The following is a 22,365-nucleotide window of genomic DNA, read 5'->3' on the forward strand; positions in this document are numbered from 1 at the left end:
GTCATACACAATTTCATTCATTTGTTTTTGAAAAAAGGCATCAGCCTTGCGGTCATTAATATTCTTGTTTTTTCGTTATTACTTGCACTGAGATGATTTGGAAATGACCCCTCAACTTTTCTTTTTTGAGCCCACCGCAAAGATTTCCTCATGAGTGAAAAATTCCTCTTTGCCGATTCTGACGTAAATCTGTGAGATGCACTGAACCATTAATAAAGGCCGCGAGCTTGAAAAAGCAGCGTAGCTGATTTAGCCGACATTAACCCACTTGTTGAGGGGAAATGAAGCAGGGTCGTCGATGTGAATGTCACAAGAAATGAACGACCTCATTTAAGCACTTTCGGCGCTGGTTACAAAAATGTACCACAAATTTCACCTCAGTTTTGACATTCCTCTTTTTTTTTTTTTCGAATTTGAAACAGACGAATGCATTATGTCATGTGTGAAGATCGTTAAGAAATGCTTTGCGTCGTTTAAGACTGAAATTAAAAGATAAAAAAAACTTTCGAGAATAAAGAAAAAAAAAAAAACTCAGGTGGACCAATTAAATGAACAGAACCTTTTCAATGCAATAACTGTCGTTGTATTAGTTTTTGCGCCTCCTATTATCAACTAATGACCAGGAAACCACACCGACATGGCCGCCCATATGTGAGATTTTAGAGGGGGGGGGGACTAAGAAACTATACTATGTGTTTCAAGGCTTTCATTTAAAGAAAAAAAACTTTTACTTTCATCTGTTTACAAAGTTGAAAAAAAAAAAAAAAACTGTTTTAAGACTCCACGGCTGGTGTGCACCTCCCCCCCTTCCTAAATGCAAAGGCGCACCCCCCCCCCTAAATGTCGCAAAGACCCCCTTCCAAAAAAAGCCCCACCCATTTTAAACATTACCCCTCAAAACACCACCTTCCCTAAAAATGTTAATGGCACAGTCTGCGCCATGCCCCCCCCCTCTTGGGTGAGGACCCCTGCTCCACGGGCTTTAACCATTTTAAGATGTAAAGTAGGACAAAACAACGTTAGAACTTTGCTGTTCAGCACAAAGGTATTTATTTATCTCATTTTAAGATGATTTCTATGTTGTTTTTCTTCAGAAGACAGTTGAAAAGTTGTTATCTATAATAAAATATCATAATTCCGAAAGCAAAACCAATGCTGATTAAAATTAGACAAATTTCAAAGTAAAGAAGGTTTTAATAATTTTTAATCATTCATTAATAGCTTAATGTCTAGAGGGCAACTCGAACCCCCTTCATGGATGCTCATACACAGGAATAGTGTGTGAAAATCATTGAAATAAGTATCAATAAAAAGAGCATAGTTTGACGCATTATTATTTGCTCCCCAACCCTCCCCCATCATCGCAATTTGTAAAATTTAGCGAGAAATGAAAGTTTCTGGAAACAGAGATCAGATTGTTGATATCTGTCAATGTTATTGAAGTTACAGCGACTATTTTAAGTGTCCATTTCTAGCTCCATTTCATGTCCATTTCTAGAAAATCATTCTCTTTCGCAAAAGAGAATGATTTTCTTGATATCGTCGGCACCACGCTAAACTAACAAATGTGGAAAAATCGCCAGTCGCGTTTTTCAAATTCGATGGATAGCCGTAGTACTCAAAAAGGGCTACCTACTGGCTATAATTGCTTCAAACGATAGTTTTACACTTAAAGTTATCAAAAAAAAAAAAAAAAAAAAAAATGAAACATAGAAAATAGCTAAACGCGTCAGGTGGGAAAAAAATATTGTTTTGGCTCTCCAGAAAAGTACCAATTTTCACATTCGTTAGTTAAGCATAATGCCGACAATATGATCTTGATCTCTTGCAATGAATTTCTTGATGTAATTTAAGAGGGTTTTTTTTCTTCTAATTTTTATGAGTGAAATATTTTGTCATAAAATGACTTCAATAAACTTTGAATGTATGACAAACTATTTTACAGGATTTCCTTTAGAGCGATGACTGCGCTCTCACAAATAATAACGCAGCACTCCAGAAAACGAAACTTAACTCCCTTATACCCCACCCAAAAATTTAAATGGGATCAAGGGTGCACATATGCAAAATTTTTAGGGAGGGGGGGAATCAAAATATTTCCCCATGGTTTAGCAGAATATTTTCCCCATGGAAACTGATTTCAGTACAGATTAGAGATATTGAAATTTGACATTTTTAAAAACTTATTCATTAATGGCTGGAAAAGAAATTTTCATACATTTTTGCAAAGAAAAAAGCACTAAAAGCAAGGAAGTTCTCATTTCTAAGGGGGGGGGGGCTTGAGCCTCCACTTGCCCCCCTATATGGGCGCCCTTGAATGGGATCAGTCTGGTCCCCCTTTCTCTGTCTTGGGCACCATATTACGTGTTGTGAATGAATGAATGTAGGTATTGTAAATGAAACTGCTTTGTGTTCAATTTGATTTTCCATTTGCGCAAGTTGTCCATCATCTTATGCAGGGATGCCCCAATGGGAGTTCACTGTAACCTACCAAAAATTTCCTTATTCGGAAAATTTCGTTCGAGAATTCTGCAAATTTGGATACAATATTGCATTTTTTTTTTTAAACTTTTTATAATAATTCCTAATGTCTCTTCTCCATAGATGTAGGTATACAATGCTCGCCAAATTATTAGACTTAAGACGTTTTAAAAGCAAATTCTTTATTGATTACATAACTATAGACACATTATATAACAGTGAAATAATTATCTAATATTTAGTATGCATTCCCTTGTTCTTGATGAGCATTTTAAGTCTTTTTGGCATACTTTTCACAAGGTTTACACCATTTCTTAACTTTTTAAAAAAGGAGGTAAAAAATTGTTTAAACTCACTATTATATATATTCACATACACATACTCACTAATTACCTAAAACTAACTTTAAATATAACAGAACACACTAATAAAAAGAACTAGTGAACTGTTTAAGCTGATTGAGGTTATGTTCATGGTAGGTAGATAAACAAAGAACATAAACAAAGCAGACAGCGCTGCCACTTGCAAACATTAAATTACGCTAAAATAACGTAATAATCAGTGTACAGTATGTACTGTACTTTAACAGTACAATAAATAGTATTTTAGTACAAATAGTGTACAGAAAAACAAAAAAAAAAAAACTCTTTAGTCTGATAATTTGGCCAGCACTGTAGGTAGATATGTGTGCCTCAGACGGGAAAGTGGACAAGTAAAATTTTCTGAAGACTGTGAAATTTCCTGAAACTACGAGGAAGCTCGATCCCCCCCCCCCCCCCCCGTAATAACTCTTCAAATACGCATACAAAAACCATTGAAATCATTCATAAAAATCATTTTATAAGTTTTTTTCAAATAATTTTTCAGTTTAGAATGTGTTATCAGCTCAAAATTTTCGGAAACAGCAACCCAAAATTTTCGGATCACAAACACCCTTGGTGTGCCAGCTCGTATTTTATCATTCGGTAAAATTCATTGCTTCAATCGGTTGATTGACAATTTTCCCTTCCAAAAATTTTAAGTTCTCGGCGCCCTTGGTCGTAAATAGCATTTATACATGATTGTGAAGGTGGTGGATTTGTTAACTGTGTCAGGGTGTTCAGTACCTAAATTGGTAAATTCAATACCGCGCGGTTATACAAATGTACTAAATTATTATCATTTAAGAGCTGACAAAATTTTTATTCCAAATATTATTTCTTATGTCAATAACTTATTATTATATATGATTTTAAATTAAAATAATATTAAATTAATGATAAAACCAACGTTATTAAAGCACATAATTGTAAAAAGGAATTCTCTTCTTTGTAGCTTAGCGACCGGAGTTCAAAATTTTTTTGGTTGAAAATTCCTTTTTACTCCAAAACAAACGTATGGAATATTTTTGCAATTTGTGCTTCTTAAATAACTTAGATTTTACCGTTCACTTTTTCTGCACAGTGGTAAATTTTTAACTTGTTACTGAGATGGTAAAAACTTAAAATTTAATATACTCGCGAATAAGTCCATCCCCCTACTTGTAAGAGAAAAATCGGGAAAAAATCGAAAACCCGGGTATAAGACGAGTCCCTACTTTTAGAAAAAGAAAAGGCGGGAGCGTTTTGCCGCTAATTTTGAATTTAAACGAAAAAAAAAGGAGGAAAATGAAATGTAATGAACATTTCTATGCTAAAAAACGTTTTTTCAAACTAATTTTATTCTTTTGCATCAAAAGGATTCGCACTTTTACCGATCGCGATTTTTTTAAAGGTTTCGATTTCGCTGTTAAGATTTTTTTACTGGTTGCTTTTATTTTGATTTTATATCAATAAAATTTTATGCTTTAGCCTTATTATATTATTTTTAAAAGATGAGCAATAATTCGCAACTATCTGGAAATTTCGCGAATACCCTTTTCGTTTACTGTAATTATTTATTCTTTATTTTAGTCAGACCATGTAAAAACAAATCAAAAAGTTTTACTGTTCATTTATTTAGCATCTGCTTAAAAGAAATGGACTAAAATCGGGAAAATGTTAACGTTTTCGAGTGTATTTTTTTTTCTAAGAAAAAAACCGGGGAAAATTTTCAGAAATTCTGCCCCGGCGTATAAGTCGACCCCCTAACTTTAAACATCATTTTTTGCAATAAATTTCTCGACTTATACGCGAGTAAAGACGGTAAAAATCCTCTCCGAGCAAATCTCGAGCTCTAATGTCAATGCAAAAATGTTTTAGCAGGAACGTTGCATTATTCATATTTTATGTTTCAGGTGAGGGATGGCCCCGAACGTGATATCGGCCACAGTGGAAGAGGCGCCACGGGAGACGCATAGAAACACCAAACCTCTAGAGCCCGTCCAGATAGTCTGGAGGAATGTTATCCTTTTTTTGGGACTACACATCGCTGCCGTCTACGGCATGTACTTAGCTTTCTGTTGTGCCTCTCTCTGTGCCTGGCTCTATGGTAAGAAACGAGTTTTGTGTCTTGTAAGAAAGTGAACGAGCTCATAAAGAATAATTATGATCAAAGATTCTAAATAATATTAAGGCATTTTGCTTACTGATGGACTGAACCTTAATCCCATCAGGATTTATAATTCTTTTAAACCCAGTGAGGTTTTGAAGTCTAGTTCTTACTTCATTGTTTTATGGAAAAACAGCATCATGGAACAATCTTTCGAGTAATATTTGCAACGAAGTTCCGAATTGCAAAAGTTTAAATTCTCTACAAGTTCTGGTTACGATGTGACAGCTGATCGATACCCAACAGTTTAAATGTGTTGAACACACAAGGCAGCAAGATACTTCTTTGAAGACGCACAATTCATTAAATATACCTTTGGTCCCAAAGGCCAAGAGATTAAATCTACATTCATCGCCGAAACCCATCAATTTTCATTGTGTTCTCTAGGGCCGTGCCGACACTCAGGATGTGAAAACTGATGAATGGGCAAACTAGATCGTAGCCTAGGGACCCCTCTTTTCAGGACCCCCAAATGACAAAAATTGTTTTAGTTAATTGTTAACGTGGTAAAGTTTGACTAAAGGGGGCCCCTACAAAAGTTATTGGCCAAGGGCCTCCCGATATCTTAATCGGGCCCTGCCAACACTGGCGCTGGCAATGCAGACGCCGTTCCCTTCAAGCGACACTTGAACGTTCGTCTACTTTTTAAAATAAAATCATACTCCCACTTTTTAATTTCATTCACTTGTGAAGTTGAATGATTTTTACGCCTACATTTGTAGGCATCCCCGCTACTACTGTTTTCTGTTGCAATACGAGCACATGCTCATCATCCAGGTGCAGTGTCAGCAAGAATTTGAGACACAGGGTTTGATCATGACAGTATTGCTCTTTTTATCCTGCCGATCACCCCGAATGCATCAATTTGCTTCCTCGAACCATCTTTGCCTCCACAGACATTTCTCACTCATTTCGTTCCGCAGTGAGGGGATATGGTAGATAATGATTAAATTTTGAAATGCAGAAATGGGAAGAGATGTTGATATGTCCCCAGTTTTTCTTTCAACGGTGGTTGATGATATTAATGTAATAATTCAACACTTACTTCAAAATATAATTAACACATTGAGAATATATGGAAAACTCAACAGCTTTTTAGTTTAGGGCTGCTAAATAGGCGGTGCATGTCATTCACTGGCTGTTGGTACAAACCTTCAGTACCAATTCTCAAGCTTCTTTAAAAATTATTATGGTTGAATTGACTTTCCATTTAAACCAATATCTTTTATTGTTTCAGGAATCCTATTATGCTATGCATCTGGTCTTGGTGTTACTGCAGGAGCCCACAGGTTATGGACGCATAGGGCGTACAAAGCAAAACTTCCTCTTAGAATATTTTTAGCATTTTGCAATTGCATGGCGCTACAGGTAAGTGTGACTTAATTTAAGGCATTTTCGTTCTCAGACTACCTAATCAAAAATAATCGAAACATACTCTAGCTTTGCAATATTCTTTTAAGATGGGTCTACATCAAAAGGGTGCAAATTCTGAAATATTACAGAGACATTAATATGTTAATGTTTGCCTAACTGAAACATTAACTTTAGTCCAGCAAAATGTCAATACTAAGCATTTTGCAACATTTGACAAACAAGTCATTAAAAAGTAGCTTTTTTTTTTTTTTTTTTTGTAGGTTAATGAGATGCCTTCAGCAATCTAGGCTATCTTTAGAGCATCAGCCACTTCCAGTGACCTTAAAGATAACTTTAAGACTTTCAAAAACACGGATCAAAGATGGAATCAACTTCTCTGAGATAATTTTCTAAATTTCGCAGCAGCAGAAATTTCACTTGATTTCCCTTTATGTTATAACATCATTATAGTCGGTATATGTCAGCTGAGTCCTCATACCAAAATTTATCTTTTGCTTGTTGTTTGTAAACAATACTGGAGAAAAAATTTTATGAATCTAAAAAACTAATACAAGTACTTTACTGGCTATGAATTATGAATGTTAAAACTCAAGGCCACCGTTAGGTCCCCACTGAACCCCAATCCGAAAACCACTCCTTTAGGAATCCTTTTCCTTTGGTATTGGGTCAAGCTCCTATGGTTTTGCTTCTCTCTTTTGGCAGTCTGGTTGACGCTCCAACAATTAAGTCAATAAGCTTGCAGATTTAAATTAAATAATATAAAGAACAGAAGTGTGTAAAATATTTGACCCTACGATCATTCCAGTAGATGAACTTTTTTTTCCCCAAAATGATATTCAAAGACAACTGACTAGACAGTGTGTACCAAAAATAACGATTCATTTTCATGATCAGCATACATAATGAATGAAACAATATATGCATAGAAGAAACATAATTAGTAATTTAATCAAGTTCAGCATATCAACACGCAAAAACCAACTTTCGGCCAATGGAACGGAACATTCTTTAGTTGATCAGCTGTGATGCTGCTAACTAGTTCTACCATCATTGCACGCAGCTGATGTAGATTTGTAACCTTAACTTTGTACACAAGGACTTTCATGTAATTCCAAGCGGATAAGTCAAAGGGTCTTAGGTCAGGTAGATTCGTTACATTATTTTTGCTGGGACAGCTGACGCAACTCTTCATACGTTTTACCATCCAGTTTTCAGGAAATGATGGTTATTCTTTCTTGTAACGAGGAAACCATACAATAGTCTAATAAAAAAAATAATTTAAATAGGTAGCAGTTGAAAAAGCATGGTAAAACATTTTTCTGGATGCAGAAATTATGTCCTTGTGTCTCTGTTATCAAAATATGATCTCTTAAAAACTTGCTGAAATTTCCACATAAGTCTCCAAGCTTAGCCAGTTTTGGCGGATAAACAATGGAAGACATCTTTCACAGGTAGATATCCTACAACGTAAAGACAGTGGAATCCCGTGGTCACCAAGCCTTTAAATTTGATGCTGGACAAATGCTTTTTCCGCCAAAATAGTGTCTCAATATGCTCTTTTGAATGCAAATTTCAATTTATTTTCATTATTGCATTATTTGTATGGTACCTTGGTTCCTGGTAAGGAGATTTTCTTCAAACATTTATGAAAGAAAACAATTTGTTAGTGTCATGGAAATGGATTATCATTTTTGGAACATCCTGTATTTTATCTTGGGAGGTACAGTGAAACCTGTGTAAGTTGATCACCTGCAGTGCACTGCTTTAGTGGTCAACTTAAACAGGTGGTCAACTTACAGAGGTTGATTTATATCAGAGGTTCCCAACCGGTGGTTCGCGAACCCCCAGGGGTTCGCGAGGTGCAGGAAGGGGGTTCGCGAAAATTTCGGTGCAATGGCGGATTTTTCCTAGTTTGGTAAAAAATTATAAAATATTCAATTTGCACACATAGTTACTAAATTTTTTTTTTAAATTTGAAAACGCGCCAGATTCTTGTATTAAGCTCAAAAAAAAAAAATCTTTCAGCGGTTTTATAATCTTGGTTAAAAAGAAATTTTCTCTTTTTTTTTTCGATAGACAACAAAAAGAGATATCCTTCCTTCTTTATTGCGAGGCGCCATGCAGAAACGTTGTATTAAGCTGTGGCGGGGATCACGATGACCTTAAAAAGGCGCCATCGCGTGGAGTCAATCAAACAATATACATAATATACATATTTCGAAAAAAATAAAGAATTCTCAAACAATGCATCATAGGGGTATTATTTCTAATCTGGTTGAAATATAACTCGGGAATTTCCGTCGAATTCAGTCATCAAATAGCAGACATGACAGCAAAAGGCTCCAAACTTAAAATTTATTACTGGATTTTACCCATCTGTTCGTTTTCAAAAATATATAACATCAGCATGCTCATAGTTCTGGGGAAATTGTTGTTAACAGACGTATTTAGAGATACTTTAGAGATGCTTGAAAACAAGTGATTTTGTTTGCAATTGGTTTTGCTACGTGAACTTGCTAGAATTACTGATTCGGCAAGTAATGTGGAGAAAGAACTTGTGAATAGCATAAAAGAGAATAATTTTGCGATCCAGCTTGATGAGTCGACTGATGTAGCAAACGCTGCAATATTACTTGTCTATGTTAGGTATATTTTTAACGATACAATTAAAGAAGATGTACTATTTGCAAAACCTTTGAAAACCAACACAACTGGAGAAGCAATTTTCGAACTGGTCAACAGTTACTTTGAAGAAAATGGAATAGATTGGTCTTTGTGTGTGGGTGTGTACACGGATGGTGCAAAATCAATGACAGGAAAATTTGTTGGCTTTGTGGTGCGAGTAAAGAAGATTAACGAGAAAATTGAATGGACTCATTGCTGCAGTCATAGACAAGCATTAGCATGTTAGCGTATTCCCGCAGAATTATCCGCTACTTTGAATGATGCGGTAAAATTTGTAAATTTCATAAAATCACGTGCCACAAACTGCCGTCTATTTCACGCGCTTTGTGAGGAATTGAGAAGCCTTCATGTTACTTTACTTCTTCACACAGAAGTTAGATGGCTTTCCCGTGGCAAAATTTTGACACGCTTATTTGAATTGAAGTCAGAAGTCCAAGCATTTTTTGTTGATCATCCATTTCACTTGTCCACTTGCATATTCGATCCTCTTTGGATGCAAAGGCTTGCATATTTAGCTGACATCTTTTCAAAATTAAATGAATTAAATCTATCCTTGCAAGGTGCAGTTGTTAATATTTTCGTTGTATATGATAAAATTGAAGCTATGGTAAAAAAATTGAATTTCTGGATCCAATGCCTGGAAATGGGTGAGTTTTCTTGTTTCACTTCTCTTAGTAGTTTTTTATCAGAAAACTCAATGAAACTTGATGAAAGCGTTAAAAGAAATGTATGTGAACATCTGCAACATCTTGAACTAACTTTTGACGAGTATTTTCCTAATAGGCATAACGTCCCTCTCTCAAACAACTGGATACGCAATCCTTTTGAAGGAAATCCATGCTTAGAGAACACCCTGACATTACCTGAAAAGGAAATGCTCATCGAGTTATCCTGTGATAATTCATTGAAAACAACCTTTAAAGAGCTCTCGTTAATTGACTTCTGGCTCAGTGTAAGAAATGACTATTCCGTTTTGTCCAAAAAAGCAATTCGAATTTTATTACCATTTTGTACAACATATCTGTGCGAGAAAGGATTTTCCTCCTATACTTATCTCAAAAATAAATACCGAAGCAGATTGAATGCAGAGCCTGATTTAAGACTCAAACTGTCAGACATTGAACCAAACTTTCAGTTTCTTTGTTCCGTCAAACAGCCACAAATATCGCATTAAGGATTTTCTCCCCAATTTAAAGTATGCTTAAAAAAAATAGTTGGTTTATAAAACTTCTTGTTTATAATTTTTCTTGTAGATGTAGTTTTAGCTTTTTATTAATGTTTGCACTTAATGATATTTTACAATTATATTTTTGTTTATTGCAATCAAATGCTGCAAAAAATGGAAAGCAAACATGCTGTTTTTCTATTGTTTCTTACATGTTACTAATTTCAACATCAGGGGGTTCGCGAACTTTTTTGCCTGTTCCAAGGGGTTCGCAAAGAGAAAAAGGTTGGGAACCGCTGATTTATATGATAAGGGCTAATTCCGTGCATAAAAAAAAACTGTCAACTTAGACAGGTAGTCAACTTTACAGGTTTTACTGTATTTTGATTTCTAAACTGTATCTTAACATTTCTGCTATTTATTTTCAATTGTCAAAGAATGTCATGCATAGTATGCAAACTATTGCCTGAAAGTTTCAATATTTGTGTTTTTTTTTTTTCAGAACGACCTATACGAGTGGGCTCGTGACCACCGTGTCCACCACAAGTTCGCCGAGACTAATGCTGATCCTCACAACGTCAATCGCGGGTTCTTCTTCGCTCACATGGGCTGGCTCATGGCCAAGAAACAGAGGGATGTCATCGAGAAGGGCAAAACAGTCGATGTCAGTGACGTCTGGGCAGACCCTGTCGTCAGATTCCAACATAGGTAAGCAAAAAATTAGACTTTCTTCATTTTTCTCAGTGATTTAGAAATTTTTTCAGAGAACTCTCCCAAAGTAATCAATCTGGCAACATTCGGAAACAGGCACTGGTGCCTGTTTCCAAATGTAGCCTAGGTGATGAAAAGCCATCTTTTCTATTGTTGTTGTCTTGTCCATGATGTGCAAAGAAAAGCACTAGATTAATCCGAAGCTGTGGAAGACAGCCTTGGCGACCTCCACAGCCTTTTCTGAAAAAATTAAGTCATTTGGGTCATCCAGGCGATCTTGAGAAGCTTGGCCTGAATTGCTGGGCAGCCGAAGATATGCTGAGGAGACAGTTGAAAGTCAGGGCAGTGAATTGAGTAACTTCTTACTCCGTACTTGATATTTTCATGCCCTTTACATGTTTTGTTCGAAGCCTGGTTTTCTATTAAGTGTTATCTTTTCTATTAAGTTTTATAAAAGACCCCCTCAGGGCTGGATAAGGGTCCAGAGGAAATCTTATTTTTTACAATTTGCAGTCTAAAAGTTTTGAGACATCGGCGCTCCTTCTTAAGCTTTACCATTTATAATTCAATTATTATTGATGGAGGTAGCGAACCACTTGGTAATAAAATTGCATTTTTAACTGTTAAAACTGATGCATAGATTAATGTAATGAAATGTGTGCTTTATTTGGATCTAAAAAGTATCCTGAGTTCATGTTGGGTTTGGACATACAAAGCTTTCGATCTACTCTCCCTGTTCAATGGCAGTGAGTACATAAGGTTTAAAAATACATTAATAAAATATTTTCTGCTCCCTTCAACTCTTATATTTTTCTTTTCTGTGGTATACAAGAAAAAAAAAAGATCAAATCTGACATGCATGAGTTTGAAGCTTTTACAGCAGGTTACGTTTGGTTCCTTTCAGGGCTAATTTTTAACAAAATAAGTGCCGGAGTCTTCAGAACTTCTTTTCACATTCAAACATTACACATACTCTGTTAAATCTACAGGACCGTAACTTGAGTTTTGTTTCAGGGAGGGTTTCACCAACACAATTCGCATATGATCAATAAAGTTCGATTTTATTTGTGTTCTCTATTGGTTTTTGTGACAGCAGGTTGTTTAAAAGAGGGATGCTAATTTAAAGGGATTAATATGAGAAAATAATAAAAGGTAATGGATCTATATTAAACGAAGAAAAAATGGTTATGTTACATAACGTCACCCCTATTAAATATTTGATGTCTTTTGAACAATAAAAAATGTATGTACTCATGTACGTGCATTTGAAGTTATACTTCTAAAATTCCTTTTTTTTTTTTTTTTTGACGCTTAAAAAAAATGTGTAAAATATAGAGTTTGGTACTTTCAAACTCAAGAACTGATTTTTTTTTTGTTAGTGTCGGGTATTCAAAATAGAATGAAATTGAGGGTTTGTAAGAAATGATGTTCACAATAACTGCAATAAAAATAAATGCTGCAGATAAAGCACAGAGTTTGTACAATTCGAGAGCAATAATTTCATTTTTTAAAATGAAATTGAAAAGAATAATAATAATAAAACAGCAATAAAAACATTAAAAAAATAATTTTGGAATAGTTTTGAAAATTTTCGGAGGGAGTTTAAACCTTAAAATTCCACTCATTAAATATTGGCATGTAATCCATTCTAAATTCCATGTCATCTGTTTTCAGATTCTACGTGCCCCTTGCTGCTTTCTGCTGCTTCGTGATTCCTCCAGCTGTTCCCTACTACTGCTGGGGTGAAGACTGGTATACGTGTGTGTTTGGGGCTGGCTTCTTCCGTTACGTCATCTGCCTCCACTTCACGTGGTTTGTGAACAGTGCTGCTCACCTATGGGGCAACAAGCCCTATGATAAGTACATCAGTGCCACCGAGTCCAAATGGGTATCAGCGTTGGCCATTGGAGAGGGATTCCACAACTACCATCACACTTTCCCCTGGGACTACGCAACAAGCGAGTTAGGCTACAAATACAACTTCACTACCTTATTCATAGATTGCATGGCCTATATAGGACAGGCATACGACCTGAAGACAGCCAGTCACGAGAGTGTGCAGCAGAGGAAGAAGAGGACGGGAGACGGGTCTTACGACGAAATCCTAGGCAAAAAAGAATGACACACAGAGAATTTCTGATGGACAGTCTATGTAATTTTTACAAGAAACATAATGCCACCACCAAGAGCTGAAGTTCCTAATCTTTTTGGACAACTATGCCTGCCATTAGAAGACTGCTGTCTGTTTACCAGAAAGTCTCGTGATAGAAATACGGCATACAGCTTTGATAATGGATGTCTTGTACAGCAAGAGGTCACTGTTTGTTAAGCATGGTCGCTGTGCAAGGAATTAATTTTAATTTTACAAGTGACCTCCAAAAAAATTGTAAAGTTTCAACTCTTAGTGGGAGCACCAGACAAGTTTCAGAGAAGCTGAAATATAAGCAAGTCAGAAATAAATGTCCGATTCGAACATTCCTTCATATGTCAAATGAAAGATACTGGCGAGTTGTTTTGTATATAAGAATTCCTAGCAGTGTTTTTTATAAGTGAAAAAAATATACTCTTTCTTTCTCTTGTTTTGAAATATGTTTCTTAGTACTGGTAAAACTTTGTCCCCTTCGTGTGTAGCAGATCAGGCATTACTTTCTTGCTTTGTAATGACATAGGGCTTCGTAAATTTATTCAAAACATATTTTATTAATAAAACATTTAGAAATTTATTTTTACATATTGTTTTCATTGATTGAAAACCACAAGTACATGGTACTTACAAAATTTAAACTTTTTTTTTCTCTTTCATTTTGATTAAGTTGAAACAATTGAGTTAAAAACCAGATTTTAATTACCATTTGTAAATAGTTAACTCTAAAACATTTCTATATAGATACATATTTAGCAATAATCACCTGTATTTTGTTTTAATTTTCTTTTCTAATTGCAAAAACTTCACACAAAATCATTTTTACCTAAGCAAGAAAAACTATGTAGCACATTTCACAAATACAAAAAAGTACATTCTCAAAAGCTCCAGGAATAAACATTTGATATGCATTACGAATGCCACAAATGTTCTTACAGCTGCCATTATCAGCAATTAGATCTTAATGATTAGATCTTAATCTTGGCAATGAAAGTGCGAATTAGCATTGGTGTCAAGTAAACCTCCAAATCGTCCAGATCAGCATCTCCACTTGGTCTCACTAAATGAAAGAAATGAATTTGGATATAAATTTAGTTGAAAAGAGATAGAGTGCAAATGCAATCTTAACAAATTTGCATTGCAATGATGATATACAGAATGTGCCTGATTAGAGGTCATGGGAGGTGACTGTGACCTCACCAAAATTTCTTTACTGGGCAAATCTCGTCTGACAATTCAGCAAGTTTGGAAACATTGCAGTTTTTAAATGCGCAAATGTTTCTTTTCATTAACGTGCATACTACGATTATAACTTTTTTTTTTTTTGCATTTTTTAAATCTCCTGTAGTTGCAATTGATGAAATTTTATGCCCTTATAGTTTTTAAACAATTAACAAAAAAAAAAAAGGTTTGCACATTGACTTGTTTCAAGTTGAATGTTTTAAATATACAGTGCTGTAGCAACTAAAAGAGTAGAATAATTGTTGATGAAGTTGTTTGTGTTGCACACTAAAATGTGTTGATAGTTTTGAAATTTTTTTTAAATGCTTGAATTAGTGATAACATAGAGAAGAAATCTCCCACACTTAGTCCTCCGAGACCCTTGATGGCATAAAGGGTCTTAACGGAGCAAATTTATGGTCTGTGCAGTTTCTGGACTGCATGGTGAAAAAAAAAGGAATACCAATTAAAGATGCAATAAACAAATTTTGAACAATAGAAGCAAACCTGGAACTTAAATGGATTGGGAATTTTAAGAGCTCACAATCTTTATCCTTTTACATGTTATTACTCTTTTAATATAAATACTTTTTTCTTCAAGTGATATATCATTTCTAAAACTTTTGCATGCTCTCAGTATCAAGCTGAGAGCCAGTTTTTTTAAGGATCAGGCAGGCAGGATAGTTGACATTTTTTATTTTGCTGAAATTTTCAGAATATGTCCTTTATTTAAAACTACTAAACACATGTTTTTTTATTTCCGCAAAAAAAAGAAATCTTTAAGTTTTTGGATGTCAAAGTCGGTATTTGTTCGTTTTTTCAAGAAAAACGTAACAATTTACGTAGACCAATACTTTTTACTTTAAGAGTAAACCATAGCACTGGCAATTATTTTGTGTTCAAACTATATCCTCGATATCTGTTCGTACATAATTAGTTGTGGTTGACTCCTTACGCAAAGGTCAGGGGTCGCTCAAAGTTGTACGAAAAAAGTTTTTTTCTGCAACTTTGACCGTCGAAATCTTCTTGCACCAACAGTGAACCACTGTAGTATACATTTCAGTAAATAAATACCACAGAGTAGTATCCAAAAAGAGTTATCTCAATTTAGTTAACTAGAAATAATAAAGCAATAAATTAAATCGCTATTAATCAAATATTTCTTTTAAGCTTTACTATTTGCTTAAATTCAAAAGCAAGCCTTTTTAAATATTTATATTTCACCCTGAAAAAGATTTTTTTTTTTTAAACAAGTGTTTTTTTTTTTCCTTTCTTTTCTACCAAATTGAGATCAACTTTTTTGGCTAAAAGTCACATCGATTTTGATAATTTCGATTTTAAGGAGTATCCAAAGAGTATTTTGTTAATTTATGAAATTCTAAGTACCTTGATTTATACTTTTTACAATAAAGGAGTATAATATCAATATGAAAATTATCCTTATTTTCTAGAACTATATTAACAGCTGTAAACATTTTTTCATCATTGGTAAAATAATATTATGAATGCAAACAATAAAGTTGGGTTGAAGAAAAAAATCTAATTAATGCATATTTCACCAGCCACTACTAGATACCACAGCAGCTCATTAAAAAGAAAAAAAAATGAAAATCTTAAAATAAATATTACCTTGCGAAGATGTACAGTTATTTGTCTTTATATTGAAACATAATCTCTTTGCTTGCTCCAAGAATTGATTTGCACTCAAAGTTGTTTCTTTGACAGACAATACTTCAAAATCAGTAAAGAGATCCTAGTGCACACAATGAATATAAATCATTCAGCATTATAAAATAGGAACAAAAGTGCATAAAACAAAATGGATGTATTCAAACATTAAAACTCTTTGAAAGCTCTCAAAAGGTTTGTAAATCATAACATTATATGGATGCCTTCTCTTGCCAAATCAACTAACGCCATAAATCAAAGTAGAGAATAGTTATGAAGAAGATGGTGTTATCCATAGAAGTAAATAGGTCCTTGTGTTACATTTTCTGCCATCACATGGTCAGAAATGCACTGAACCAAAACTTTAGCATAAATTTACATGCTAAGCAATGATAAAACACAACTAAAGCAGAAAGGAGGATTTTTTTTTAAAGTGGAGTTAATCGATTTGGCAATTGAGGCCTCCATATATTCCTGTCCTTTCTTTAATTTTTGACTTAAAATATTACAAAAAAAAACTTCATACTAACGCCTTTTTTCATTAAAACCTAAGGTCAGTATTTTAAGAAACTGCTAGGATGAGGCAAAAAAAAAAAAAAATAATAATAATAATAATAATAATAACAAAAAAAAAAAAAAAAATTAAAGGATTATATTTAGATTTAGGTCATAGAAAAGGTCATAGAAAATAGGTCATAGAAAAGAAAAGTGGTGAAGAATTGAGGTAGTGAGAAGCAAAGGGATGTAAGTGCCAAAATGAAAAATTTTGCAAAAACCTGTATGAATGGTACAAGAACCTCTCCGCTGCATTGGTGCAAGGGATAGAAAACGAATAGCCCTAGTAGGTGCTGCTATAAAGCATGATTTAGAAGAAAAAAATCAATGAAAATTTACAAAGGATCTGAACTTCAAATGCGTTTTTCTCGAAACTTAAAAGTCCACTTACATCCTTTTGCTTCTCATAGACACAATTGAGACAGTGAGAAGCAAAAGGATGTAAGTGGCAAAGTTAAAAATTTGGAGAAAACCAGTGGAAATGGTAGGTGAACCTCTCCTCGGGGGGCCAATTTCCCAATAGGCACAGTTAACAGCTGCCTAGGGCGACAAATTTTGCTTTAAGCACACATTTTTTAAATTAATTTTTTACCCTTGAAAGTAAAATATTAGCATTCTTTCATTTTTCACAGATACAATTTTTTTTTGTCACTTAATAATGATCACTTTCACACATCTTATGAAAATCAATTTTTTTTCAATCATGGTAATTGATCAACATAAAATAGTAAGTGAAGACAAAAAGAGGGTGTCAATTTCAGAAAGTGTTGCGTTTATCCAGAAATTGTAAAAAGATTGGAGTTTGACTAAGATTTTAGCGCTATACTTAAGTTTATTCAGTACTGGTTTCTTGAGCGATTTGACGTTTATTTTCGTTTTTAAATTATTAATATTTAAAAATTGTTTTCAGTTAATATTAAGTCTCGGACGCAAATAAAAATGAGTGATGCGCGAAAAAGGCTGAATGATTTTAAATAAAGGAAACATGCTAAATTAAAAACCGAGCAACAAAAAAGGTCAACAGAAATTTTTTAAACTTGATATGTTTTTTTCAAATGGGCAGTTTTCAAAAGCAGAAACTTTAGACTCTTTGCAAAATAATCCAGTTACAATTTACTAGTGAAATACCACCGAACAGTGAGGAGTGGTGAGAACACAAGTGAGTGGACATACCAACAGAGGAAATTACTCAAATCATTGATGGGAAAAAAAAACAGGAAAAAGATGCTGCTATAAATAAAGATGACAACTGATAAAATGGTCAATGCACAAGACATTAAAGTTCAGTGCTCATCAAAGATTCAGCGATATAGATTTATCATTATTAAGCTAGTTTTGATTTCAAAACACAGTTTTGATCAAAAGAGCACTAATATGTCTGCTTTAAAAAAAAAAGTAACAGAATTCATTCTAAATGTAATTGTGTTTTTTTTTCTTTTTCTTCTAAATGCAAAAAATGTCTTAAACGATAACAAATAATAAAACAACAAAGAAGTTAGCTAATTTTTTTCTTAAAATAAAGGTGCTGTCTTTTGTGAAACATACTAATGTGAAACTTAGCAATCGAGAAAAATCTTGGTTACTCTTTATCTCTGCATTTTCTATCATACTTTCCCTTATGTGTCTAACTCAAGTCTATATCATTTTTCAGTAATTCACCTGTGTTGCCATTACAAGGAAATGCTTTGAAACTTCAAAGAATGAAAGAGAACATGTTTTATGAAACTATAAGGCCATGAAAAAAAAAATAACCATGCTCTATTAATTGATAATTGCAAATAAATATTGTAAATATTATTTATATTGATCTTAGGTGAATTGCTTGATAACCTGCCCAAGAGCAGTACTTGAGCCGTGACCCCTCCCCCCGCATATACAAAACTAAATAATATAAACAGAGGAGCATCGAACTAATTTTTTTTTGGGGGGGGGGATTCTAATTTTAATGAATGATAAAACATGAGCTTACATGCATATCATACATACGTACACAACATCTAATGAGAAGGAATGTTAGGTATTATCAAAAATCAATTTTAAGAACTTAAAAAAAGAAAAAAGAATATGTTGCAATGTAATCTCTAAATCGTTTGAATCGTTAGCTAAATTTGCCGAATAAGGAGTTTTTTAGGAGATTGCAGTGACTTCCCATTGGGGTGCCCCTGAATATGAAACGTAATCATTTCTTTATAAAAGCTTGACAGTTTAAATTTCAGGAACACTTTTTTGCATGTTTTTGAGTGCTTGCCTTTATAGCGGGGGAGGGGGGTTCGGCTAGGGCCGGCAATTGAGATATATTCGGTCCTGCCTCTCCTCTGCCTTGGGGAAAGAGATAGTACTAGTAGCCCTGGTAAGTTATGTTATACAGCATAATCAAGAAAAACTTTTCAATAAAAGCCTTCCTAGGACCGCAACTTTAAACTCGTTTTACTCAAAACTTGAAAATGTCCACTTACATCACTTTGCTTCTCACTGCCTCAATTGATTTCTCATAAATTATTAGAAAGATTACTTTTTGATGAAATAATTATTCACCGGTATGGCTATACTAGTTTATTTGATACCAAAATTTGCAAAATAATTGAAAATAGAATAGAGACATACAAAATGGGAAAAATAAGCATGAGTGAAAGGGGGAGGGACATATTTTCACTTAAAACTGATACTTTCCCCTTTTATTGGTATTAAATGCAACTTTTCAATTCTTCCATTACTCATTACACAGTTCTGTAGAACAGAATAAATGATAAAACAATATTTAGTATATAAAGTATAAACAACAATCCTTGAATGATAGTTACAAGAACCCTTACCACTTCAGTTAGTGACTGTCCATCAATGTCACACTTTTTTGTCAACAAATTTGGAGACACTTTGTCACAAAATGTCACATTTAACCTAAAACACTTAACCCCTCCCCTCCTCACGCTGTTTTTCATAAGCATATTGTTACAAAAAATGTAATGTCACACTTCTTGCTATCCCTCCCTCTCCTTTGACACAAACTGTCACAATTCCACAAACCCCCTCCGTCTTCAAAGCATAATATCATTTTGTGGATGACTACGTACTTGCTTTTTGTATGATACCAGATATTTAAACTAAATATTGAGAATCTTTTTAGGGATTTTTTAAGTCTCAAAATGCATCTCTTCGAAAATCTAAATTGAAACGCACCATTCACATGAAATTGAATAGAAAACCTAGTCTTGTATAAAATGAGCATGAGCTCAAAACCTAAAACAATATTTTGATCAACAAACAAATAAGATCATTTTATTTAGCAATCATCTGCATAGAAAGCATTTCTTTAAATGTATTTTTGTTTATTATGACATCTTTATGCAATCATCTTCATATTTTGTAACTAATATGTTAAATCAATCAATTTCTGGAATTAAAAAAAATCTCACAAAATTTATTTCATTTAGGCAAACATAACTTAAAATAGTAGCAACACAAGCAATAATAATAAAGAAATTCTTAATAAAAGAGATACAAAAAAAAAAAAAAAACATCCAGTGTTTTGAAATTCAACCCTCCTAGCAGCAGGATCAAGTCCACTCAATTTTCAGTTCGTAGAACAGCACAAGTCTATTCAGGCTTGTGGTCAGGAGGGTTAAGGGTCATTCCCATAGACTAATAATAAGAGTAGACCGAGCTATGGCAATCCTTTTGCTGCTCATAAACCAAACCATGTGACTAGTGGATATCCTAGCAACAGCGGGCGTTGATCGTAGCAGACGATCACGAGAAATAAAATAAATAAAATTGATGGAACATGGAAGAATGATCTTTTATGGAGTGCGATTTGTAAATTTGTTATTCTGCTGTAAATATTTTGCTAATATAGTGATTTTTTCGTTTAGATAGTACTGTGCATTTTCTTTAGTCAATTTCAATAACTCTCTAAGCAATTAAAAATGCAAGCGCCCAAAAAGAATCGGCAAACGGTAAGATTTTTACCTACAATTTCAATTTAAGATACCGATTAGTACATTTTTGCGTTACGTCAAAACGTTTACGTCATTACGTTCACGCCAATGCTGATGTAGCAGTTCCGAATGAAATAAAAGTTACTGAAAACTGTGATCAAAAACTAATTACTAATGACAAAATAAGTAATACTAAAAGAAAAACAATTCAATCTCTGCACCCAGAAAAAAAATTATAATGCAAACACATTACGTTTTAAAATACATGTCGAGTGTCAAACTATAGATAATGTTGCCATCTAGCAACCATGCTGCCAAAGTTTTCGCCAAGCCTTCCACTAGTCACGTGATGTATCCATGAACCAATTTTTTTCATCAGCAAGCTTGGAAAAGCTTGGTCTACTCTTATTATTAGTCTATGGTCATTCCATAGAAATGTCAACCTCAACCTCAGAAATTTGTTTTCCACAAAGCCCTAATTGCGATCCATCATTTATTCAGCATACTTTCTAGTACATAAATCCAGTAACAGTTTCCAAAAATTTCATTCGGTGTTTTTCTTCTGGCTCTAAACGTGCAAGGTTGTAGAAAAGGCTTATCATACACAAAAAACATGCATCTAAGTTTTCTTGTGCAATGTAAAATTTTTTGCAAATTTTTAAAAGAACTATGTTTATTCTAAAATATTAGATGTTGGCCCAATAAAATTGACTGTTCTTTTTGCATGCAATATAAGATAAGTATTTTAATTAGTTCAGGTATTTCCCTGAAAATATTTATGTTACGTTAGTCTCGAAAATGTACTATTTTCTGCTTAAAAACTAAACTAGATGATTGAACTAAACAGCACTTTTTATTTCTTACATCTGTGTCATATCTACTTAAAATGTGCAAAATATTTATTTTAGTACCAGTAGATATAAAATAATTAGTGTGACTAACATAACATTTGAGCTGCGACTAACGTAACAGTTTGCATGTGACTGACGTAACATTTTAAAAATGACTGCTAATATTTTAAACTTATTTAATGTACATTTTCATGAACAATTTTGAATAAGTAGGCATTCTATATTCATGAAAAATATTTAACGTGAAAAATACCAGTAATATTACATTGTAGACCTTTTGTCTACTTAAAAAAATACTTTTTTAAAGGTTTTTAAAAAGATACTTCAAATTTAAAGAATTATTTTTTAAAAAAAGGTGAGTAAAGAAAAATGAGTACTCTGCTGAATGTGCACTCAACACAAGAATCTAAGCTAAATAATTAAGAAAATAGAAAGACAACTTTAACGAAGAATGTCTCTATTTTTTAGAAAATACATCTACACCTATTATTAAAATGAAGTAATGGCAGCTCGTTGAAAAACATTTGAAGAAGTTACATGATACAGTGACAATAAGCGCTGCTGTAGCATATTTCCGAAAATGCATGAATGATCATTTAGAAATGTAAACATTTGCGGTGATATCTGGAATTAAAATGTATTATGCAAAAATGTTCAAATATTTTTTTCAACATAATGTTTTAATTCAGGATGCACAACACTGTTCCTTAGATGAATCGGTAAACCTTAAACAATAATATGCCGTTGAAAAGTACTACAAAGTTTCTCATGACAATAACTAGTATATCGGCAGAATACTAGAATTTGGTATCAACTTGTAACTTTTTAAAAGAGAGATATTTAGGATTTAATTAGCCCAAAAATGATGTTACTCAGTTAGTAAAAGTAGTTTTTTTATTTTATTATTTTTTTCGCACATTCAAATTGAGTTAATTGAATTGAATCCTTCCATTCAATTTCTTACACTAATATAGAAAAAAAGTAAAGAAAATAACGTAATGCAACATAAAAAAGGTTCCTGTAAAAGTAATATAAGAGCAAGAGATTAATTACATGCATTGATTGCTT

The 22,365-nt window shown here is 33.6% G+C and overlaps 2 protein-coding genes across 3 annotated transcripts in view; one reads left to right on the top strand and one right to left on the bottom strand.

The window, feature by feature from the left end:
- Positions 1 to 13,605, top strand: part of LOC129219913 (acyl-CoA Delta-9 desaturase-like) — a 62,511-nt gene extending 48,906 nt beyond the window's left edge. The window contains exons 2-5 of the mRNA XM_054854229.1: positions 4,736 to 4,929; positions 6,227 to 6,357; positions 10,716 to 10,921; positions 12,599 to 13,605. Of these exons, the coding sequence (XP_054710204.1) occupies positions 4,743 to 4,929; positions 6,227 to 6,357; positions 10,716 to 10,921; positions 12,599 to 13,046 (972 nt within the window). The 5' untranslated portion in view covers positions 4,736 to 4,742 and the 3' untranslated portion in view covers positions 13,047 to 13,605. The remainder of the gene's footprint in view (positions 1 to 4,735; positions 4,930 to 6,226; positions 6,358 to 10,715; positions 10,922 to 12,598) is intronic.
- Positions 13,606 to 22,365, bottom strand: part of LOC129219911 (lysosomal alpha-mannosidase-like) — a 50,350-nt gene continuing 41,590 nt past the window's right edge. For both annotated transcript variants that reach the window (XM_054854227.1, XM_054854226.1), the window contains exons 24-25: positions 15,918 to 16,041; positions 13,606 to 14,127 (exon numbers count right to left, since the gene is read on the bottom strand). In XM_054854227.1, the coding sequence (XP_054710202.1) occupies positions 14,036 to 14,127; positions 15,918 to 16,041 (216 nt within the window). In that variant the 3' untranslated portion in view covers positions 13,606 to 14,035. The remainder of the gene's footprint in view (positions 14,128 to 15,917; positions 16,042 to 22,365) is intronic.

This window comes from Uloborus diversus, chromosome 4 (genome assembly GCF_026930045.1).
Source record: "Uloborus diversus isolate 005 chromosome 4, Udiv.v.3.1, whole genome shotgun sequence".
NCBI lineage: Eukaryota > Metazoa > Arthropoda > Arachnida > Araneae > Uloboridae > Uloborus > Uloborus diversus.